This window comes from Pseudopipra pipra, chromosome 6 (genome assembly GCF_036250125.1).
Source record: "Pseudopipra pipra isolate bDixPip1 chromosome 6, bDixPip1.hap1, whole genome shotgun sequence".
In the NCBI taxonomy this organism is placed as follows: Eukaryota; Metazoa; Chordata; class Aves; order Passeriformes; family Pipridae; genus Pseudopipra; species Pseudopipra pipra.
The window spans coordinates 37,458,971-37,482,665 of record NC_087554.1 but is presented as its reverse complement, the minus strand read 5'-3'; the positions used below and the strand labels follow the sequence as shown (position 1 = coordinate 37,482,665).

Below are 23,695 nucleotides of genomic sequence, written 5' to 3'. Positions count from 1 at the left end.
AAGGAGGCTTGCCAGAAGATTCTGCCTTTGCACATATAGATCAGGTTGATGCCAGATGTCTTTTCATAGCATTATTCATAGGACTTTACAGTATTGATTTTTAGATTTTCCCCAATGCAGCATTGGAGGGGAATCTCCTTCCTGCCCACTCCTGTGCCTGTCGTGCTTCAGTAAAAACACCTGTACACAGGTTTATAGAGCTATCTGCTCCAGACCCAATGTCATCTTGTTTTGCTGAATGTGTTGTGTTAAAGCCATGTGGACTATTCTCACAACACTCTTTGCTCCTTAGGCCCTGGTTTCTGGGTGCAGTTTTTATGTGACCAGTATGTGCTTTCATACATACAGCTCACACAGAATATGCTCATTCAGTATCAAGTTATGCCTGGGGTTGGAGTGAAGGTTATGAAGAAGGAGCCAGATAATTGTAGAAGGGTAAGTGGAAGTAAGCTCAGATTGCTGACTCTTCCATGACTTACAGTGTAGCATGCAGGTGTGGCTCAGCATGCTGTATGCCTGTGAATGCAAGTCAGTGTAGCTATGGCCTCCTGCTCAAGAAGGGAGATTTGATTTGGTACCTACCTGGTACTGAGAAACTTGCATATCTTATTACTCATCTTTTGTAAAAATTTTAATCTTGATGCATGGATAGCACATACAAGAGAAAAAAAATACACTGGTGTGCCAAAATGAAAAAGGTCTGTGTAATTTATGAAGCCAACACGATAAAAGATCATTAAACTTCTTATTTGAATTATCTTTTATTAATGTTATAATATTTAAGTGCTAAATACTTCTAGTTACAACTTACACGGTATGCAGAAATACTAAATACATCTGTACTTTTCTTTTGTATCCATGACTTGTATGGCAAAGGGAAGTTAACCAGCTTTTTGACAAAGGATGAATCTACTTTAAAAGTGGTCATAAAAGTTACAGAACTGAAAATAAATTAGAGTTGATACTTAAGGGAAGGACTGAAACTCAGAATTTATATTTCTATATTTTCTGTCTTCTAGGTCTGGCACAATGCTATGTAATACCATGTTATACCTGGTTGGTAAGTTTCCATTTCTTCATCTGCAGTCCTTTTTAAAACTGTTGACCATTCTAGAAAGATTTCTGCTGGGTCAGTAGAGCTACATCCAAATGCATCTACATGTTTAGCTGCATCTTTCCCATTAGGTACACAGATTATAGGAGAAATGGAAAATATTTTCCAACTAATTTGAGTATTGCATGAGTCAGTCTTGCAACATCAGAAAGCTGCTGTCAGTACATTCTTGATGTTTTCGCCATCTTTTGTAGAATGCTTTAGTCAGTCTTGCATCTTCCTATCTTGCATCTTCCTAGCTTTCTGCCACTTTGTCAAGCACAAACAGAGGGGCAAGAATTCTGTTCCGGTTTGTTTCCACAATGCAACCATTTAGCACCATTTCATCCAAAATTATGTGCACTCTGTCCAAATTGAACATGATCTAGGAACATTTCAAGTTAAGTATATTTTGAACAACATGAAGATAATTCAGAAAAAATCTTAGGCACCTAAATCTTTAACCAAAATTTACAAAGATAGGTGTTTCTTAACTTATTCTACTTTATTTGGCTGTTTATTTTAATAGAGCTAGGGAAACAGTTCAATGGACATTTTTTTCTGATCACAAGGCAGTCAGAAGTTTGTAGTAGAAAAGTTGAAGCCCCAGCAGTATCATCTCCTGGAATACAGTAGTAATACTAGTACACAGTAGTAAAAGCAAATGAAACTAACTAAACTTAGATAAAGGTGGTTAATTTTACTGTCTGTCTGAGTACCATGTATCGTTTGGATATAAAATGTTATTCATGGATAACAGCCTTGAATGTGAAGATCCAAATATTCTGCATTCTTCCTAGAAAAGTAGTTGCCAAATTCTTAAAAATTTGATTCTGAAATTTTCCTTACCCTAAGTTACTTAATACTATTTGATCTGCTTGGAAATAGCTTAAGAGGAATATGCTGATACGTAAAGTTGAGTCATTGATCTAACAATAAATCTCATAAAGAAGAGCAAAAGTAAATAAATGGTTCATATTTTAAATACTTTCTAAAATATATTTATAATCGCTAATATTCACCTATAAGAAAATAATCTGAAGCAATATGTATTTGTTCAGTTTGCTTCAGTACATCACAGTTGTGATATATGAAATTTGCCCATAACCATGTCTGTCTTTCCTTAACATTATCTAACAGCATCTGTCTCAAAACCCTGATGACAGGCCCCACTCGGGTATTAAGTGGTGGGCATTCGTGATACATGACTGCATTCATGCAGACACGAGTGCTGGGTGCATCCACTGAACAACTGCAAAGGGTTACGTAGTGAAAAAAGACTCGTATGTTGCCATTTATCACCAGAACCCGAAATGGAAACGGGCACAGCAAACCAGCCTGCTGGGTGCATCTGTTGTGCCTCACTGACATACACATACATATACAGAGGCATGAATAACGCTTCATCTGCCTTGCTTGCCACCTGTTGCTGCTTTTTAAATGTGTTCTTCGCTGTGCTCAACAGATCCACTTTGCCTTCATTTTGTGCCTTCTAATTCTTGGATGTGTCTGGAGGACTACTGCAGTAGAGCCAGCAAGACACTGTACAGTAATTTCTAAATGCATCTCTCAACACTTCTTGCCCAACTTTGATATGAGTCTCTTGAGTTCCTTCTCTGCCCATCATGCTATTTTTGACACTAAGGATTGAACACAGGAAGACAGCCTGGTGTTGCTCTAGTCCTTGTATTTATATTAGTGGAGTTCCCTGCTACTCATTGGAGCTGCAAGAGCCACGTTTTTGAAGGCATCAACATTTTCCTCTGCCCAGTGTGATATAATTGTCTAATTTTTTGAATATGACTCAGGCATTGAAGGGGATCTAGTGGATCTGACTTCGGCAGTCAGCTGTACTGCCCTACCAAAGAGCAGGAACAGTGGGAGTATTGTGGACTGTGTATGACAACAGCTGAGGAGCCACATATTTGTATATATTTGTTCCTCCTAGGTGGTAAGCGCAAGTGGTGGGGGTTTAAGACAACAGCTTAAACCACTGGAGCTGCTATGGCATAAGCTCATGCAAGGGAACAGTCTTGGGCTGAAGTCAAGAAATGGATTTGTTAGGTAACATTGAACATCGAACATCTCCATGCCTTGTTTTTTAGCACCTGGCTTTGAGAAGGGAATTCCTTAACCTGAGTTAGGTGCCTTATTTTTCTCACAATGAGTGGTGACTGCCAGACCCATTAAACAAGGTACAGGTTCTAGAGAACCAGGGCTGAAGCCTGTACTTGGGAATGCAGAGAGGGAGTTTTCCATGATCCTTTCTCTTGGATGCAGAAACCCACGTCATTACTTCAGGTGATGATGATTGGCTTGATCTCTTTTTAAATGTCAGTAGAGATGCTGCCTGCCTGAAACCTGCAGAGGACAGAGGCTGAGTCTGTCCTCAGCATGGGGAATTCCAAACCCACCTTTCTCTGTGTGCAAGCTTAGCTGAGTTGGTAGCAGCTGCACCAGCTTCCCTGTGCTTAAGGTTCTCCTGCTGTCTGTAAAAGTTCATAAGTATGACAGTCTGGCAATGAGAGAAGCTGAAGATTTTGTTCCTGTCTTGGTGATCGTTTCTGCTGCATACACTAAAGCACAAAGAGGGGCACAGAGTATCTCAGCCTTGTGTGTGACCACCCTTCTAAGAGCTGAAAAGGAGAACCTGAACCTGTTCAGGCAGAATGATCCAACTGATGAGACCACAGCTAGCGGGCTGTCACCTTCCTCTGCCATTTCAAATTGCCATGAATGCTCTGAACTCGGTGCTACCATGTATTTGTGGAGAAGGGGAAGCAATTGTACTGCTGCTCCAGCAGAAGTGTTCTGCTTGACCAAGTGCACAGCATGTGTGGGTATGTGCAAGAGCAGGATTCAGGCCCCCAAATAGCTTTTCTACTAGTTACCATTACATGACAAACTATAGTTGTCAACAAGATCTCGAGTATGCCCATGGTTCATCAGATAGCTTCTAAGTTGCTGGCCTAACCTTAACCACCTAATTTATTTCTAAGTTGTATTTTAAATACCAGGCTTCTTCCTGAGCCTGATCATAGGCCTGAATTCCTTCTAAAAATCAGACTCGTGCTGTCAGTACTGAGGAACAGTGCTATCCTTACAACTGTCACCGTTTCTGTGGTGCCAGAGGCAAAGGTGGTAGCTTTACTTTGCTTGGCAGATTAAAGACTGAAGACAAACTTCTTGCTGTTATATACTTTTTAAGTAAATCAGCCTTTACAGAAGTATTTTAATCTGAGAAGTTACGATTTCCTTATTCCAGTAATGTGAGAATTTTTAGGAAGACAGCTGTTGTGCTGCTTTGTGCTCACCTCTGGCACTGCTCTGCATTGGGCTAGAGGATCTGTTAAGGAAGTTAGACAACATTCCATTCATGTTTCAACAAGTGATAAAGCCAGCTCCTCCTGGCTTTTAATTTTTACACTCTACCACTGATTCACAGTGCCCCAGTTCCTATGGCAGAGTCCAGACCTTCCTCTTCCTTTGACAGTTCCAAGGATCTAAAAACCAGACGAGTGGACCAACCAGGATCAATGATGAGGCAGCAACCTGCCACTCCCATCTTATTTTTCTGCATCATCTTGTCTAAGAAAACATTTAAATAACACTTAGCACTGCTTTTTCCCCTGATGTATTTCTGGAAGAGCCAATACTATGTCAAAGGAAAACACACCAGTAAGAATCTTGCAGCTGTTCCACTCAAACCCAATGTGGTTCAGTAGATGTCAATTCCCCTCCAGGGCCATTCCAGGTTATTTCCAGATGGGGCTATTCCACTGCAGAAAAGTGGTATGATTTCTTTCCCTCTGTGATGTGGTCAGCTCACAGTCATCATTCCAGAACAAGTAATTTCATCTGCAGTTTGAATGGGGATACTAATACCATTCTGGAAAGATCTATCAACTTGATTTTGGAAGGTCCCAAAGCATTCTTCACCATCTACCCTCAGCCTAACATCCCAGCCTCTCTTCCCACCTCCCTTCATCACACTGTTCTTGGCAAACTATTGGATTGTACAGGGAGCAACCTTGGCTCTTTTCCCCTTCCTGTAAGTTTCACCTATGCTCTATGGTTCCATCTTGCCATACACACACAGCTCAGCCATTCACATCTGAATGCTCTGCCCAGGGACAGAGAGATACAGATCTCTGAGCTTCAGCAAGGCTTGTCCTTCCCACCTGTCACTTGTTTGGCAAGTGACCCCAAATTTCAGGGTTTAAAGCCCTGAAGTCATAGATCCACACCCAGCTGAAGAGCAGCAAAGCAAACCAGTTTCAGCAGCTGGCAACAGGAAAAAGCTGTATTCAGTGTGTGCACTGCCGTGTGCTCCACCCAGAGCTGTCATTTAAGGTCCTGCTTCCAGTAAGAATCCCGGCTACCCACAAAAGAGGATTAAGGGACTTTCACTAGATCCATGCAGAGGTTAACAGGAGTTTTTAAACAAGTACGCAGAAGAAAATATGTGTTAATCCCTGCATGTCAGCCTGGGCAAAGGTGAGCCCTCCCTGGCTCTGTCTTACAGATTTCTGGCAACGCTGCCGTGGCTGTGTAACAAACAGCGGAAGTAAATGGTATCTACTCAACTGGCATTTTACATGTAATGCTCGCTTTTGGCAACTTTAAGAACTGCCCTTCTTAAAGACATTAATGGTACTTTCTACTCTCACAAAGAGTTTTTATGACACATACATACTAAGAGGAAGTAAATGTGACACAAGTATTTTGTCTCCTTCCCTGAAATATTATATAGACAGTTGAGCAGGGGAGAGAGGAAGGAAAGGGAGAAAGGAAAAAAAGCACATTTAGGACTTGGATGTGATAAATAACTTCTTCATATAGAGGCATTTTAAGAGCTCTCAGGATTTTCCAGGCAAGTAATTAAGGGTGTGCCCAGGCTTAACAGATGATGAAGCGCAGCCAACACCTTGTGATCCTGGAACACACCCAGGAGCACAAACAAGGGCTTTGTAGATTACAGCACAGGTATGTATGGGGCAGATGGTTTGCTACTGAATATACAGCACTACAAAACCATGATTTCTATCCTAGACACTCATCTTCAACGAGCAATTAGTTGGAGTTGCTTCTTTATTTAATCTAGAGTCACATATTCTGATTTAACTTTGCTAACCTTCACTTTCAGTGACTTTTAGCCTATTTAATGGCAGGCACATTAAACACACTGAAACCTGAAATACTTTCTGTTTCTTCCTCAAATGGCTAAGCTGATATTAAATAGGTGACAAAGGTGCCTTCAAGTTCTGTGAAATTCTAGAACAACTAAGCTAATTTTAAGCTAATCCTTATAAATTTCCATTTTATCCAATTATGTTACAGAGAATAGCCACTATCACTTTTAAAATAAACTTCCTGTGGATCTGTACAAACTGCATAGCATCCTTATAAATTCTCAGAATAAATTCATCATTGAATTTTCTCACTCCTTAAATACACTGTATTCTCAAGTGTTATTCCGCAGGGGACTGAAGAATAAAATTGATTCACATGAAAGCATTCCCTATACCAAAGTTTCTTATCTATCCTAGGAGGAGCAGCAGCAGTTAGTTGCAGTGGAATGTAATGGCTTTTTTGGATCAAGACAACATTCCTCAAATGCTTTGTCCTAGAGCACCCTCCCCCCCCTTCTCACCAGGGGAACATAAGTATCTGTTTCTTCTTTAAGTTAATAATGTGACTCCAAGTAAACTTTGCTTCACCAGTTCAAGCAATAGAAAACTCACCTTTTGTAATTTTAAAAATTGTCATACTTACTAGCATTTTGTTCTCTATAAAGCTGCTGTGGTAACATGTTCATTTTTATAGTCTCTTTTGTCATCATCATAGCAAGAACGTAGTTCCTACACCATCCAAGCTGGAGTTTTAGAGCTACAAAAAACTCCACCCACTTATTTTATAGACAAAGTGAGGCTTATCCAGTGCTATTAACACATTAGGACACAACACCCCTAGGACAATTTCAGTACTTGTTCACTCAACTGGCCCAACAACACTACTTATCAATATTTTAAAACCAATCTGAACAACTTTAGAAATGTTATGCTATTCCAGCATAGGTACTCTTAAGTGTGCAACAGACTTTCAAAATGAAAGTGAACGTCATATAATGGCTAAATGGTTTACAAATTCACACATGAAACCATCTGTAAAAAACTGGCTATTCTAAAGTACTTAGCTGGACAGTAGCTAATCAGTGTTCATTTTTGCAAGTATACATGAGATAACTTCACAATTGTTCATGCATTGTTAAGCATCACACATGCCTATGTCATACATATCAATGTGATGTATGAATCCTGTTGGGCAGGATTCAGATTGGACCCAGTCCCTGCCTTATGTTCAAGGCGTCCTTCCTGACAGCTGACTCCAGACTCAGGCCATGACACAACCTACGCTGTGGGTGCCCTGGGTGAATTCAGGGGTGTGCACATAAATGAAAGCTGTAGTCCTGCCTCAGCTGGAGCTGCGTTGCCAGGAATAGTGGGGCAATGCCCTATGTATGGGAAGCTGAAAGAATCAGTGCATGTGCTGCAGGCTTCGTATGGGCTCCAGGGACATCTCAAAATTGTGTGATGGTCTCAGTCTTTAGATTTGATTTCATGTAATTTCCTACTATTTTTTTCATGTTAATAAACACTACTGGCTCTATAGAATAGCCACTACCACTTTTAAAATAAACTTCCTATGGATCTGTACACAAAGATAATAGCACAGAGTCAGGAAATTGTGATAGTCTCCTGCCTGTCTTAAACAAAGATTTTGTAAATGCTACTTGGCTTTCACTGTTGCAGATGTTCAGACACAGTACTTTCTCCATCAGCTGTTTTGTATCCAAGCTAACTGTACTGAATATAGGAGTTCGTGTGAGACCATTGGCAAAGGCAATGGTTTAATCCCAGGTGGGGATATTACTTTATATGTTATGAAAGGCAGATTGATGAATTATTGCTTGCACTGCAATAACAGCTAAGACAATTGCCCAGACTCTGTATTGTTTTTCTGGGTCTGCTATTCAAGCTGTTGTCAAAAATACAGTCCTGAACAACCCACTTCTTCACAGTTACACCTCAGCTTTACATTTAATACTGAGGGCATCTCACTTCATTTCAAATATTTTAAGTATCCTTTCAACTTATGAAAAGCTCTTCTTCCTAAATGGGAAAATTACTTTGTACATATAGAGAAGTAAAATGTTTCATTTTAAAATTGTTCCTGAAATGTGTATCATAGAAAAGTGCATCTCTAAATGGTAAAATTACATACGTCATTCATATGTCATCCATATGAAGGAGAGAAATATCAGATATGAGTTTTTCCAGTATTTTTTCCACTCTGATCAAGTAAGTTACTAATGCACACTCCTATTTTCCAAATATTTATATTTACACCATTGTGCAGATGAGACCCTTAGATAAATTTCTATGGAAATCATTCACACCTCATATTGCACCCATTGCAAACATTAGTGTTGGCATATAATGCAACAACTTCTCCAAAAAGTGCAGACTAAGGACAGGATGCCATCCAGAGGGACCTGGACAAGCTGAAGAAGTGGGCCCCACCTGGAATACAGTGTGCTGGGGTTCCCAGCACAGAAAGGATGTAGACCTGTTGGAGCAAGTCCAGAGCAGGGCCACCAAGATGATCAGAGGGATGGAGCACCTCTCCCTATGAGGAAAGGCTGAGAGAATTGGGATTGTTCAGCCTGGAAAAGAGATGGTTTAGGGATTGACCTAACTGGGGCCTTCCACCACCTGAAGGGAACATTTAAGAAAGATGGAGAGGAACTTTTTAGAAGAGCATGTGGTGATAGGACAAGGGGGAATGGCTTCAAACTGAAAGAGAGTAGGTTTGGGTTAGATATTATGAAGAAATTCTTTACTGTGAGAGTGGTGAGGCACTGGCACAGGTTGTCCAGACAAGCTGTGGATGCCACATCACTGGGAGTGTTCAAGGCAAGGTTGGATGGGGCTCTGAGCAACCTGGTCTAGTGAAAGGTGTTCCTTCCCACGGCAAGGGGGTTGAAACTACATGATCTTGAAGGTCCCTTCCAACCCAAACCATTCTATAATTCCATGATATTCAGCAGCCAATTGAACGGCTGATGGGAGCTCTAGCTCTAAGCATAGAACTACAGGAAATTCTTTTTGGTAGGAAATCAATTACCAGAGGCAAACAGAATTTAGAATCATCAGTACACCAAACAATCTAAGATAATTAGACACTTGCAGACTTAAATACACCATATGGAAACACAGGGAATTCTTTTTATGTGTAATTACTGAATAGATCAGATTAGTCTCTAATTCAGCAAAGCTCATATACAAGTACACATAGTTCTAATCCTAAACTATAATATCTGAATACAAAAAATCTAGTTTTACAGTCACTCAGAGACCTTAAGAGTCCCTTCATGCTGAAATGTCATTATTGCTCTTTTATAATATCAGTGAATTTAAGTTTTTTATACTAATACCACAGCATTTTGTAAATTTCAGGAAGGAAATACAGACAGTGTATATATATACACATATATATAAGGTCAGTAAATGAGACAGTTCCAGCAAGTAGCAAGCATTAAAATATTCACAAAAGTGAAATTAATTATTTCCTGTTGGTTTGTTTTTTCCCTTTTTAGTAAAGAAGGAAGAATAATTCCAAGAAAAATGACAGAATTTTCCCATGTTCTTCATAAGTTGTAATTCTTAAATAAAATAAATAAATGAAATTACATGACAGTACTTCATTCCAGGATGGCAACTGTATTTCAGATGTATAACTGAAACTCTTTGTACCAGATCTGCATTTAATCAACAACAAACATAAGTGTAAGAATTGCTAGAGTAGAGTGAGCAGGCACTGGGATTGGAAGAACTGATAATGAAGACTGTTTGTGATACATTCTCCTGGTATTAATTTTCTTCCAACCCAGTATTGTGTTTTATTTACTTGATATTTGTGTTTAATTGTTCAAAACTGTATTTTAGTATCTGTTTGTATTTGGGTTTAGTTTTAAATCATATTTTAATTAATCATACACATGAAAATACAGCTTTGTAAGCGGAGAGGTGGAAAAAGAAAACAGTAACTGTGGCAATGCCTAGTTTCCTAAATTTCCTCCTCTCAGGTCTTTCTCTGTTCATAGATACAGAAAGTAAAACTCAACTCTTGCTTTCATGAAGCCAAATCAAAGTGCAAACATAATCTTACAATGATGCTATTGCTATTTGGCTCAAGACACAGCTATAACATTCAGTTATTATTGCAGGCATTTCAATATCTATTTTATTGTAAACTTAAAGAAAAAAAGTGAAACCCTGAAGTAATAATTAGTTAAGCCTGAAAGCTCCCCTATGAATATAACTTTTCATGTACTTAGTTCTCCCTGTCTTACTTTAAATGGAACCAGGCTTATCTTAATGATAGGGGATTTAAATAGGTGACATTGTGAACATCAGTCATGCTTTCAGAAGGGTGCCAAAATAGTGCTACTTACTCTAAATGCAAAATTGGTTAAACCTCTGCATTGTCTTGATTGACAGTAAGTGCTATGAAGACAGTATGAACTGGATCATACAGCAAAAAGAGACAGACAAACGGATTTCTGATACTGAAAAGGATACATCTAATTCACTCTGCAAGGGAAAGAGATAGACAGTCATTAGTTACAGTTGGATCTCTCATCTCAGATTAAATGATCTCTCATCTTGTAATCATTAAACATTACACATCCCTTTAATGGATAAAGAAAGTCTTCAAAATAACTATAGAAAATTTTAGGGCGATTCAGATTTCTGGTCTGAACTGGACAATTACATGCTCTTTCCTGCAACACTGCTTTGCCTTACATATGTTACCTGCCTGTGTAATCAAAGCTAATGTTTTACTTAGAAAAAAACACTGAGGTCACCCACAAGTAACAATTTGAATATATGCAGTGCCATCTGAGTGCGTGGGTGGAAAACTAGCAGCTCTAATCACGGCAGCTCCTGCCCTATATTCTGTCTTCCTCTTTCTGCAAAACCCAGGATGTTAATGCCAAGTTCACACAGTTAAAAATGTTGCTGCAGATCATTTCAACAGCAAAATCTAGACATTGTATATACCCATGGCTGGGGTAGTAGTGGCTACATATATTAGGAAAGGGAAGGCAACTCCAAGCTTTGGACACTTAGCACTAGGTATTCTCCAGCCCCAGCAACACAGTTCTTCATAGTCATCGTTTCCCTTCTGTTTTTGCCCTGGATTTACCCCAAGTAGTATTACTCATTTAACCAAAATGTCTGAGTTAGAAGCCCTTGTGGTCTCTCTGCAGTCCCCAGAAGAGATGTGGATCTTCAACATGCTTGAGGCATGACTCACTTTCTCGAGATACTCATAGGTCTCCACGGCCAGTAATGGGAGCTTAGGATGACCAAACTGCTAACTTAGGTGCCTCAGTTAAATGTCTAAACTTAGAAACAATTAATCACAACCTTAGCAGTTAATATTTTGCACAGTTGGGTGGAGGTTCCCCAGTCTCTGCTAAAAGAGGGAATCTTTATCTGCTACCAAGGGAATTTAGTTTGCTAACATGGTTTTCATTCATGGTCTAACCCTGGTTTTAAAGCAGAGAATACTGGTAACGTTTTATTGGTAAAACTGATATTACTTCTGTGGTCTAAAGATGCTCTAAACTGGACTAGTTCTAGTCTACAGGCCTCTGCTGCGTGACTGTGCCATTCTTCAATTAGAAGTCTTTAATGCATCACAAAAATTGTATTTTAAAAGCCTGATCAGTTTAAGTTTCCTGAGCATTAAAACGCAATTGAAGACATTGGAATTCTGAACAATATGCAGAGCTTTCTGTGGGTAGCCATGTAAAAGTGAAGGGGACTCAGAATTACATCTCACAAACAAATTTGAAAGCTTTCCCCCTAATTCCATTAATGTTTGTTCTCATATCTGAATTCAAGCTCTTTAAAATCCATTAGATAAAAATAGAGTATGTGAGAATGTTTAAAGCTCACAAACCTAAAAATAATAGATGACAAAATGTCCTTCTAGAGCAGGACAGATGTTCGTTCCTTTCCCAGAGTTCTGTCCCTGTTGTCACCATCATAATTTGGGATTCTGCTAAAATTCTGCAAATCCTAAATTAATCCGTAATAGTACAGATTTATACTTTCTTGCTCTGTGGTTACTGACAGTAACCCCAGCTAGAATTATAGCCCTCATCTTCAGTGCTCTGTCATTTATCATGTTATATGCTACTAAAAATAGAACCACTGAATGGCATGAGATTTCCTTAACCAGTCCCCTTTTAGGTTCCTCTAGTCTCAAACATGAAATGCTACAGAAAATATAAAAAACCCCTGTGGTATGATGAACTAGCAAATTTCTAACAACTATCAGTGGCTGGGTTATATGTGTGGTCAAGGAATTATATATACTACATTTATATGTATAATAACTACATCTATTTTCGTTCTGCTTTAATTGAAGAAATAAAACTTGAGAAGTGGTTGGCAACTATTAGCTCAATTAGATAAATAAGATGTGACTAAATTTTTTGTGCATTCCTGTGCTGCGAGGATCAAATTCCATTCCTGGTTATCACTGCTTGGGTTGGGACTGCAATCAGCAATTTTAAGAGAGAGATTCTGAACTCAGTGCAGTCAGAAAGTGATACACTTAGTTCCAGCAGTTTCAGTGGGCTGGTGCGGCATCAGTTGACATAACAGCCTAAAACATTTCCCAGGCATCTAAATCGTGAAGGGTGCAGATGACTTTTTCAAGCATGTCCTTGAATTCACAGAGGGACCTCTGCCATGCCCACTGTGGTACTAGGACTAGGAAACCAGTTACAGACCCTGCATACTGATCTCTTGATTGTACAGTCACCAATGTAATACCCTCAAGTACATGGACTACAGAGGAAACCACGCAGTCCTCTTTTCTGAGAGGGATATCCAAGACATTTCAGTATAGGTTAATTGAAATTTTTTTGTAATAAGGCTATTAAAAGCCATATATTAAATAGCACATGTTCTAACCAGGATTATAATGCTGTATTTTGAAACTTTGTAAAAATGAGCAAGCAAACAAATCTCCCACCAAAAGGAACTGTCATTTTAACTGGAGCCATGTCTGATGTTGAATCCTTAACAAAATTACTATCTCTATAATAGCTGTTTTATCAGATATCCACTGTTGCATGACAACAATATGGAGACTACAAGTACAGACTGGTTTTTGGGTTTCTTTCACTCCATCCCTCTGATCTTGTTCAGTGAGATGAGTTCCCTGCTTAATGTTTACACCATCTTAATCATAAATGAAGTTCATTTGGGGAATGTAATGCTAAGAACTGCATGAAAGAACTGCAAAGAAAAACCTCTTTATTTCTTTAAAACATATAAAATGCCCATGGCTAAAATAAGAATACATGACCCAAAGAAACTTTATAGCACATACAAACATGCTTTTCTAACAGAAGTATTTCTGGTGTTCCTTGTCTGATGATTTATAACCTACATATACTTTTACTTCTCTGAAAAATCAATTAATCCTGCTTTCATCCCCCCTCCTGTGATAATATTTATACTAAAGTATTCAAAATTCTAAATTAATGTTAAATAATTATTTTCTCCTTTGATTTATTCCCTGAAATGACACATTCACTAAAGCTTTGAAAGAGAAAAAATGTTTCATAATAGATTCAGTGTCTCACCACTCTGCTGAAGTATTTGTCCAAAACTTCCACAAAATTATGAATTAGTTCATATATTGCCATCTCATTCTGAAATTAAAAACAATCGAATATTAAATGAATATCTAGAAAATGTAATAGCATTCTTTGTGTAAATTCAGTTCCTGGTGAATGAAAAGCAACTCGATAACATAAGACAACCCACACTAAAGTGCAGAAGCTCAGGCCACCACAGCAGGAGGCAATGTCGTTACCCAGCAGAGCTGCCAAGAGCTGGGCAGTGCTTGGGGCAGAAGTTTCAGGCCGGCCACCCAAGGAAGCACTGCAGTACCCAGTGGGTCTGTCTCTCCCAGGATGCTGCTGTTCCACTGCATCCTTTGTTCCACCATCGCCCAGGTCAGATATATGGACAGAAACACCTAACTGGGTTATGCTGAAGTCGCACCAGCCAGCTGTAGCACAGAGCTAGGCTATGCTGGGCGATTTCTGTAGCAAAGCCAAATTAATTTGCCCCAAATTGCATGCCATTATAACCCTGACTTGAAGACACTGTGGTAATCAGTGCTACTTTCCACACCACCCTGTTAAGGTCTCTAATAGTAAACTTTGAATTAATTTCTGAGAACCGGGAATCAATGTAAACACTCAAGCCTCACAGGCACAACCTGAACAAATGAAATAACAGTACTTGTCAACTTTCAGATATCTTTCTTTTTTTCCCTTTTAAAAAAAGAAAATAAATTGGCATCTTTCTAGCTGAACAGTATGGGAATTTGTTCTTTGGTCAAGGAGCTTAAAAACAGTGGGGAATCACCACAGATGAGACAACTGATTTGGCTGTAATGCTAACAATGGTTGAGAAACTCCACCCCACATAAATTTGTGTTTAATCAAACATAAATTTGGAAAACAGAATCAATACAAGGCTCAGGAAGACTACCTCGTGATAATAGTTAAGTCTACTGCCAAAGACTGAAGTCAAATATACTTCATTTGCTTTTATACCTCTTTATTTCACAGAAATAAAAATGTGGGAGCATTTTTGTTTGTTTGGAGTGGTTTGTTTTTTGTTGTTTGTTTGTTTGGTTTTTTTTCCCCACAATGACTCCTTGAAATTCTCTAATTGCTATTGAAAAATTCTGTACTGGAAGAAGACTTGAGCTCCTGCCTGTGAGAATCACTATAAGCTTTCATTGCAAGAGGGTATATAATTTCTTACCTCTGTCTGGTCGATGCCAACAACTACGAAAAGGGCTGCATACTGTCGGTACACCAGCTTAAAGTCCTTATACTCAATGAAAGAGCACTAGGCAGAAGCAAAACAAGTCAACTATAGCAGCTGTCCTTTAAGCATACAACAGCATAAAGCACAGTGCTCAGAGAGACTAAGCTTTCAGGTTTGTAAGACCCACAAAGAACAATGGATTTCCCAAGATCTATCAAACGATTTTGACTTGAAAGAAATTTAGTAGGATAACTATTACACAACACTTTTCATCTACTGGCAGAAAACATGCCACCACTTTTTAAAATGGAAAAACTGGAACATACAGAACTGAAGAGACTTGTTATAAGGCACCCAATATTCCCCTAACTTTTCATTTGCAAGCCCTTCCAAAAAGAGCCCTGTAGGTAATTTTTCTATTTTAAAAATTATCAAAATCCTAAAGTAAAAATTAAGAATGTTAGACTTTCCAGATTCAGGGGGATTGACATGTGTTTCCCAGCAGGACGGGGGCCAGGAGATGGCGCCATTACTCGCCGCTTCAGGACGTGCCGCCGCCTTCTCTTTCACTGTCATTTCGCTCGGCCCCCGAAATGGCAGCGGCAGCGCCGTCAGCTCCTGCGCTGGAGCCTGTGCTAGGAAATGCCCTCGCAAGAGCAGTAGGAGAAGGTTAACTTCTTTAGCCACTGTCAAGTCTGCGGACTAAGGTAAGACTTTATAAGAACTGCTATTTTTTCTGAGGTTTGGTAGAGTGTAGTATGTGAGGACCACTGCGCAAGAACACACATAATTAATTAAAAATAAAGAAGCTGACTTCGGAACACAAACCAAAAAACCCCATTCACAGTCCAAGTCACATATTTTTCCTCTAATTCAAGTCAATGTGCAAAAGTTTGGTGCTTTTAAAGTGAGCCATGAAAATCTCAATTTTCATCTAAGAAATTTCACAACTTCTGAGTTTTCTGACTTTCTTGCAGAAAGTGTGAACACTTTTTTTGAATAAAAAAGTCTAATACTGAGGCCTAAAAAATTGTGTTTCCAAATGCTCCTGTGCTTTAGGTAGTGTTTTCATAATTTGTAATCCTCTATCCAAAAATCTTTATTTAAACTTGGAGCTGTCTGTACTCTCCCTGCTACATTCTGGCAAAGCAGCAGTAATATCTCTCTATCAATCTCTAAATAAATAATAAAAGGATAAAATGAGTTTTTTCTGGACTTCTGAGTTTCTTCAAACAAATAAGAGGAATCTTCACAATAGTGATACACAAAACTCTAACATCTCTTTAAGCCTCAGAAAAACATATTTATTCGATGCAGAATAACAGTCCAACTGACTAAACCCAAAATCTAGAAACTCAGGCTTTTTCTTCATGGGTACAAAAGAAATAATGACCTGCAATGGAAACTGATAGGTTTTCAGAATTATCGACATGAAAGATGTGAGATGTGGCTAAAATAAAAACTGCAAAACTTACCTGATCCTTTGAACGGGAGAGACAGTTTTTGATCACTTCGGCTTCCAGCATTGTCCGTTTATTAATTTCTACATGCTCATAATACCTAGACAGTCTTGTTTGACCTTGCTTGTTAACCATAAGAAAAAATTTTATCATTTCTTTTTTGTTGATTTCAGTGGTAGATTTGAATATTGAGTGCAGGAATCAAGAAAAGTATTTCTGTTGGGAGGAGGGGAAAAAAAGACTAGTAATACATAGGAGTAAAGACTTCCTAAAAGCTAGTTAGCCCAGATCTGCATATATTTATGACTGAGTTTATTGCCAAAACACAGAATACTGAAAAAAAATCTCTAATCTTTTGCATGCATCCCATGAGTAAAACTCCATTTTTCCCCCCACACAACTAATCATAAACTATCTAATAAATAACAGCTTTCACATTTTTCAGGCAAATTAATTTCTCTGTGGGATTTGGGCAATTGGAGGAGTAATCAGTTACTTCTTCATAACCATAAATCTACTCACCATTTTGTTTCTGCATGCTAACTGGTTGGAAAACATTACCAGAAATTTACCCAATACCAAACCAGAAGGTTAACAAAGCTCCTAAGAGTAAAGTGGCCTCTGAACACTATTTTTCCCTTGACTTGTATTTAACAATTACATTCATACCATCGTCATATCATATTGAAGGGAGAGACAACAAAGGGAAATGCATGGGCCACAGCACATGACCATTCTTGCAGAACGAGAGACTCCTAAGTATTTGGGTATCTGCAGTATCAGCACACATCTTAAGCTGGACCAGGAGCCACTGAAATCAGTTTTCTCCTGTCTAATTTCCCACACTGATGCAAAAGGTAAATTCTGCACTTAATGAAAACTAAGTGTGGGTCTTTGATACCTAAGGAGAAATCTGTTCATGTTAATTATTTAAAAGAGCTTAATCTCAATCTAAATAAATATTAATCCACACAACACCACTGAAATATAGTTCTAGAATATAAATATACCCCATGCAATGTACAATGAAAAAGGGTATTAAAAAGAGCACAGCACGTATCAGAATCTGCTTCCTAAACAACTGACATCTTTCATGTTTTGAAAAGCATGGAAAAAAGGATAAGCTGCAGATGTAATTTTCCTCAGTGTACTATGGTTTACTCCATATACAAAGATGTTTAGATTTCTATATGTAGTTTCAAATGTATTTTTACTTATTTGACTTGATACTGAGAATTCATTTCTTAGTTAAGTGACACATGCCTAGTCCAGGATGGATCCTCAGGACAAGAGAATCTGTTTGAAATCGTGACAGTCTCAGAGCATTCTCACCTCCGCCAGTCTCTTCAGGAATGCACTTTTGTTGAGTCACTCCAACAGAAGAGTCATGGATGCTGGTCAGTGCTGCTGCAGTGGTGCACACACCTTGTCCACTGCACCCAGGGCTTCTGAATCAGCACAAGTTGGTCTCTGAGAAAGAATAAACCAGGTAATTAAGACAAAAAAGGGCCCAGATGGAAACATATAATGGGATCTTCACTGCTGGATGGCAGGTAGGCTGACATTTATGACTAAATGGGAGAGTACCATCTATACAATCTTTACTGTGTTTAATATGTGGCTCTTTTTTTTTCCACGTTCTGTTTTGTATTGCCTCCTGAAGTTACAGTTGCGATGTCTTTGTATTTTGAAGCATAAAGGTGAAACAGTGAGTTGATGTAGTCATTTTTTAATACAAACCTTCCAAGAACTAAGGATAAGAATGAATGACTCCTTCCAGCTCTGAGTGAGGCCCTCTACCAAGGGCCAACCTCACAACAGAAGGAATCTGAAGCTTTAAAGCTACCTAAGAAAGGGCTGTGGCATGAAAGAGAAACAGTCGAAGAAATGCTGCCCATTGTTTTAATCAAGCTCAGACACAGGAGAACAAAATCTTTGTTCCTACCCAGCTGCAAAACATGTCTCTCCATGCTAAACAGATAATGACAGTGACATAGACAGCCTTTCTTTTTCCATCTTAGTTTTACACTTCATCTTTGTGTTTGGCACTGCTGAAGCATGAACAAGGTGTCTGTTTTAAACAAGTTGTTTCCAAACTATTTTAATAATTTAGTCATAAATTGTACCAAGGACCGTAAGTCCTATTTTCACAAATCAGCAAGCTGCATAAATCTACTCTAGAAGAGTAACATAAGGCTTCATTATCATCATCATCATCATCATCATGGCTGGGCTTCGCGAACAAAGATTTGAGGAGGGCTCTACCCACATTTGTTACAAGCACGCTGGTGGCTAAAGAGGCCAATGCGAGATAGACAAGATCAGTTGCAAAAGGCACAGCAGAAAGACTCCTTAGGTGGTATATTCTGCGAGGCACGATTCTTTCTGCGTTGTCTTTTCTCCTCGAGAGTGATCCTGCGTATGTTCTCAAAGGGATCAGCAGCGTTATAGATGGTGTGTCTCCAGACCTCCCGATTGGAGGCCAGAGTAGACCAGTTATGGTGATCAATATGGCCAAGGCTGAGGTGTTGTTTCAGGGAGTCCTTGTATCTTCTCTTTGGGGCTCCTCTCTTGCGCAACATAAGGCTTAACATGTCTTATATATGTGCATATTCAAGCAGGACTTGAGAACAGGAGGAGAGTAAACTATCTCAGAGCACTGACAGAGATGTAGTACTTTGAGTTACTGTTAAGCAATATATGACAGAAAAACATACAAAAATTGATACGTATGATCTTATTGGAGGATTGGATCCTAATCCTAATTATTCCTTTATTAACCTAATCTTTGTACATGGTTAATCCCTTTCTGATGTTCTGACTATTGTATCTGCATGTATTCCTATGAATGGCCTGGATTGTTTTACATATGAATATACTTTAGACCAGATTATTTTTTTCTAATCCACACAAATGGTCTTACCCAGAATAGATTAAAAAAAAAAAGTTGTAACAGGTAGAACCACAGTAGCACTCAAATGTGTTATCTGAAGAAAATCGCTTGTAGAAATAAAAATGTTTGCTTGCACATTTAGGCAAAAAAAAAAAGAAAATTACTGAGTTTTGTTTCTAGCAAACAAAGATTATTTTTTCTCTTTTCATTTTGGCCTTCAGATACAGACAACATTTTGAAGTGAGATTTGCATATACAGAACCCACAGAATCACAGAATATTCTGAGTTGGAAAGGACCCAGAAGGATCGAGTCCAAATCTAAGTGAATGGCTCATACAGGGATCAAACCCACAACCTTGGTGTTATTAGCACCATATCAACTGAGCTCATCTCAGTTATATAAGATGTACATAACTTATATAAGATGTAAAGAAACCTGTGAAGTATAATAAACAAACAAAAGCCTGTGTATGTTGATGGGTGGAGAAACTCCCATTTCTTCAAGTTCTATATATTTGAGAAGCTACCTTTTATGATCAATAATCAGTATTCCACTTACAAAGGCAGCTCCATTTCTTCTGATACAACTCTTACGTGCTTTCCTGTGCATTCTCACGCACATGCCTGTGTGTATTAATGCACATACACATGAATTACGATGCTTTTATGAATGCAGAATCCAATGGTTCAAGGGAATTGGTGACAAGATGCAAGCCTTTCATATCTCTGCCATTATTTTGCTCATTTTAGTAATGAAAAGACATTAGTATCTGAAGGCTGTTTGTCAGAACTGAATAGGCGGTCTCATTCCAGGTCACTGGACAACTATCTGCATCACAAATGCGCTTAGGAACCGAAGACTGGAAGAGACTATTGGGATCCTGATGGACTGTCAAGTCCAACTCTCCCCATCACAGTCAACCATGCATTAGAAATTTTATTCAGAATAGCCTATGGTATATGCTTCCTGCATATCCTGCATACCCAATCTACAAAACACCTACCATTTGGGGAAGATGTAAAAAGTCTTGAAATTGCAAACTTTCCTTCAAAAGAAATTACCTTCTGGAGTAACTGAGTAGAACCCTTACAAAGTATTTCTTCTGTAAGGATAATTTGGCATGTACACAGATGACATACAGCTTAACTACTGTGATTTAAATATGCACTATTACAGTGTCTTAGATCTCACCCTCATTAAAGTATCTCTTGCAGATAAATATCTATGAGAGAAAACTCATATGGTGATTGGCTTGTGTGACTCACACTGCTTCAGGATCTGTTTCCAGAACATGTCAGCTCTGCAGGCTGCATAACCACATAAGACACCTCAAAATAAGCTGTCCCTGTTTGAGTCACACCCCTAAATGATGTCTTTTCAGATACTGGCTGAGACCTCTCAGAGAGACAAAGCCTGCAATACCTGTTCTGTGGATATAAAGATCTTAAGTCTCCAGTGAGGCCAACCCAGCTGATTCCCATGCAGTAATATAAAACATATTTTAAACATATTTTTAATTACTCCTCCAGTATAGACACAAGCACTCAATTTAGTTTGTCAATGATTTCGCCAATATTTATGCATACTCCAATACATAAATCATAAAAAAAGAAACACAACCTAAGTTTGAGTTGTACTTGCAGTATAGCTGTAATTCAAATTAGTCGTATGTCTCTCAAGCTAAAACCACTCCAGTCAATGTCTATAGATTTGGAAGCATTTTAGTTATTGCACTCTACGAACAGTTTGCAATATTCTAGAGCTCTCAGCTAGAATGTAAATAAGAGATCAAATCTCAAAAAGAAGAAATGCATGACTACATATTTACAGAACTGCTTTACCAGGAATTAAAAATAAATGTTAGATAGAACTATATGCAAATAATTTACTGCAATAACTCTAAACAAGTTGATTTTCTGGATGCAGAGATCTAATGGCACTTAACGTGCGTACTAAATGTAGAATCATAGAATATCCTGAGCTGGAAGGGACGCAAAGAGATCATCAAGTCCAGCTCCTGGCCCTGCACAGGACCATCCCCAAGAGTCACATCATGTGCCCGAGAGTATCACTGAAATGCCTCTTGAACTCTGTCAGGCTTGGTGCTGTGACCACTTCCCTGGCGAGCCTGTTCCAGTGCCCAGCCACCCTCTGGGTGAAGACCTTTTTCTAATATCCAACCTAAACCTCCCCTGACACAACTTCAGGCCATTCCCTTGGGTCCTGTCACTGGTCATCACAGAGAAGAGATCAGTGCCTGCCCCTCCTCTTCCCCTCACGGTGAAGTTGTAACTGCAATGAGGTCTCCCCTCAGTCTCCACCAGGCTGAACAAGCCAAATGACCTCATATGGCTTCTCCTCCAGGCCTTCACCAAATGTAGAACAAGTAAAACATTAATGGAATTAAAACTTTAATGAAAATCAAAAAATGGCTAAATAGTAGAGGCAAGAGGCAAAAGCAGGTGTAGCACAGGAACAAATATTTGTGATATATATGTTTATTGAGCTTCCTGGCTATAAATTTATTGTACAAAACCATGTAGCAAATGAAGACCGCTCCCATAATCAGAACCTTTAGTCTTCCTACTTTTTTTCTGACTGTGGACAAGGCTTTAACAAAAGTCACATGTAATGTTATTTATCAGTAGAAGTAATCTTTGTATTCTAGAGCTTATTACTGTGCACATTCTTCCAAAGATGAAACAAGCATATCTATGTGGGTTTAAAATAAAACACTGTGTTGAATTTCAGGATCAGGGATTTTACAAAAGCAACCTTATTAACCTAGGGAAGTCAAAGGAGGAAGGAAAGAGTAAAAAAAGTTTTCCTTTGCTGTTGAGTTGTCAAAATGCTGGCTGAATATAGTAACGGAATTAAACTGCAGTAACTCCCACATACTCAGGAATGAGGAATGTCCCATACAATTCGAGCTAAACAAAAGGTTACACTAGTTATGAGCTAAGTCGCAATTTTTAAGAATGATTAGGTACTGTCAGTAGACAAAAGAAGTAAGCTGAGGTGGAAGGGAGTTGGATTTAGATTGCCTAATCTATATGGAATCAGGAAGACTGTACAATGACATTTTAGTAGGAAATGATTTAATGGAGAAAAAAGGAAGGACTGGATGAACTAACTGAAACATCAACACACACCTGAGCAGAAATTAGTAAAGAAAGGAAACACCAGCACTGAGACAAGGAGTATTTTTTTTTCAGTAATTAACAGAATTCCAGCTCTGTCAAGAATGGGCCATGTTTAGGAAACTATCAATTTTTTTACTTAATGAGCACAGCATGTAAATACTTTGATGAGAGGAAAAACTGAAGGGCTAGCTTAAGTGGGTGACCTATGGATCATTTCAAACAGGATGTGTCAATAATTTGTAAATACTGCATTTCAGAGTAGGATTGTGCAATTGAGGTAATTTCAGCATATCCAAAATACAGCATCAAACACTGCATTGCTATCACTGGCAAAACTGAGCCAGACAAAACAGACCAGTAATTACTTGCAAAACCTTCGTCACGTGGAAAAGACTTTTGAATAACAAATATGGTGCACTCTTCCTTCCCATCCAGGGCGGAACACATTACACACAACACGACTGAGGTATCATGAAGATGACCCTCTGGTCATGAGCCAGCTTCCAGAAACGTACCATAAATTGAACAAATCTATTCTAAAACCAACTCCTTGCAGGGCAAACTCAGGGCACCATTAAACGGCGCTGAGTCTCAAAAACTTAAGTGTTTGACCTAAAGCTGGCTGCGGGCCGCTTTGGGACGTAGGCCCCGGCCCGGCCGCATTCCCGCCGACTCTTCCGAGGCCGCTCGGCACTCCCGAGGCGCGGAGAGAACCGATCCCCGCCGCCGCTTCCCACGGTCACCCGGAGCGGACGGGACCCGCGCGGGGCCGCCAGCCGCGGCACCGACCGACGCGGGGCCGGGCGCAGGCGGGCGAGGCCGCCTCCACAGCGGGAAGATGCTCCCGCTCCCGGCCCCGGGCCCGTCCCCCTCCCCCCGTCCCGGCGCTCACCTCCCTCCGCGCAGGCGCCCCGGCCGCGGGAGGCGGTGGCGGGGCCGGGCCGCGTTTCCCGGCAGGCGCCGCTCGCTCCCCGCCCGGCCGGTGGGAGGAGGGAGGGCCGCGGGGCTGTAATGGCGGCTGGCGGCGGCTCCGCGCTGCGCTGACACCCGCACCCGCTCGGCGCAGCCCCCCCGCCCGGCCCGCCCCCTCCTCCCCGCCCCAGCCAGCGCCGCTCGCCCCCTCCCCGGCCCCTGCTCTCGGCCCCCGCCGCGGGACGAGGAGGAGGG

General features: G+C 39.8%; 1 protein-coding gene across 2 annotated transcripts; it reads right to left on the bottom strand.

Annotated features, from left to right (window-relative positions):
• Positions 1–742: 742 nt before the first annotated feature.
• AP4S1 (adaptor related protein complex 4 subunit sigma 1) lies at positions 743–23,562 on the bottom strand. 2 transcript variants are annotated; one of them, XM_064658552.1, is made up of 7 exons: positions 23,421–23,562; positions 17,823–17,960; positions 16,506–16,706; positions 15,025–15,111; positions 13,827–13,895; positions 10,738–10,749; positions 743–1,478 (listed from the first exon to the last, which is right to left on the bottom strand). In XM_064658552.1, the coding sequence occupies exons 3-7, from the start codon at positions 16,641–16,643 to the stop codon at positions 1,350–1,352; spliced, it is 435 nt and encodes a 144-aa protein (XP_064514622.1). In that variant the 5' UTR covers positions 16,644–16,706; positions 17,823–17,960; positions 23,421–23,562; the 3' UTR covers positions 743–1,349. The 2 variants fall into 2 exon arrangements, with proteins under 2 accessions (XP_064514622.1, XP_064514621.1); XM_064658551.1 differs by having other exon boundaries at positions 10,726–10,749; positions 23,421–23,554.
• Positions 23,563–23,695: the final 133 nt, after the last annotated feature.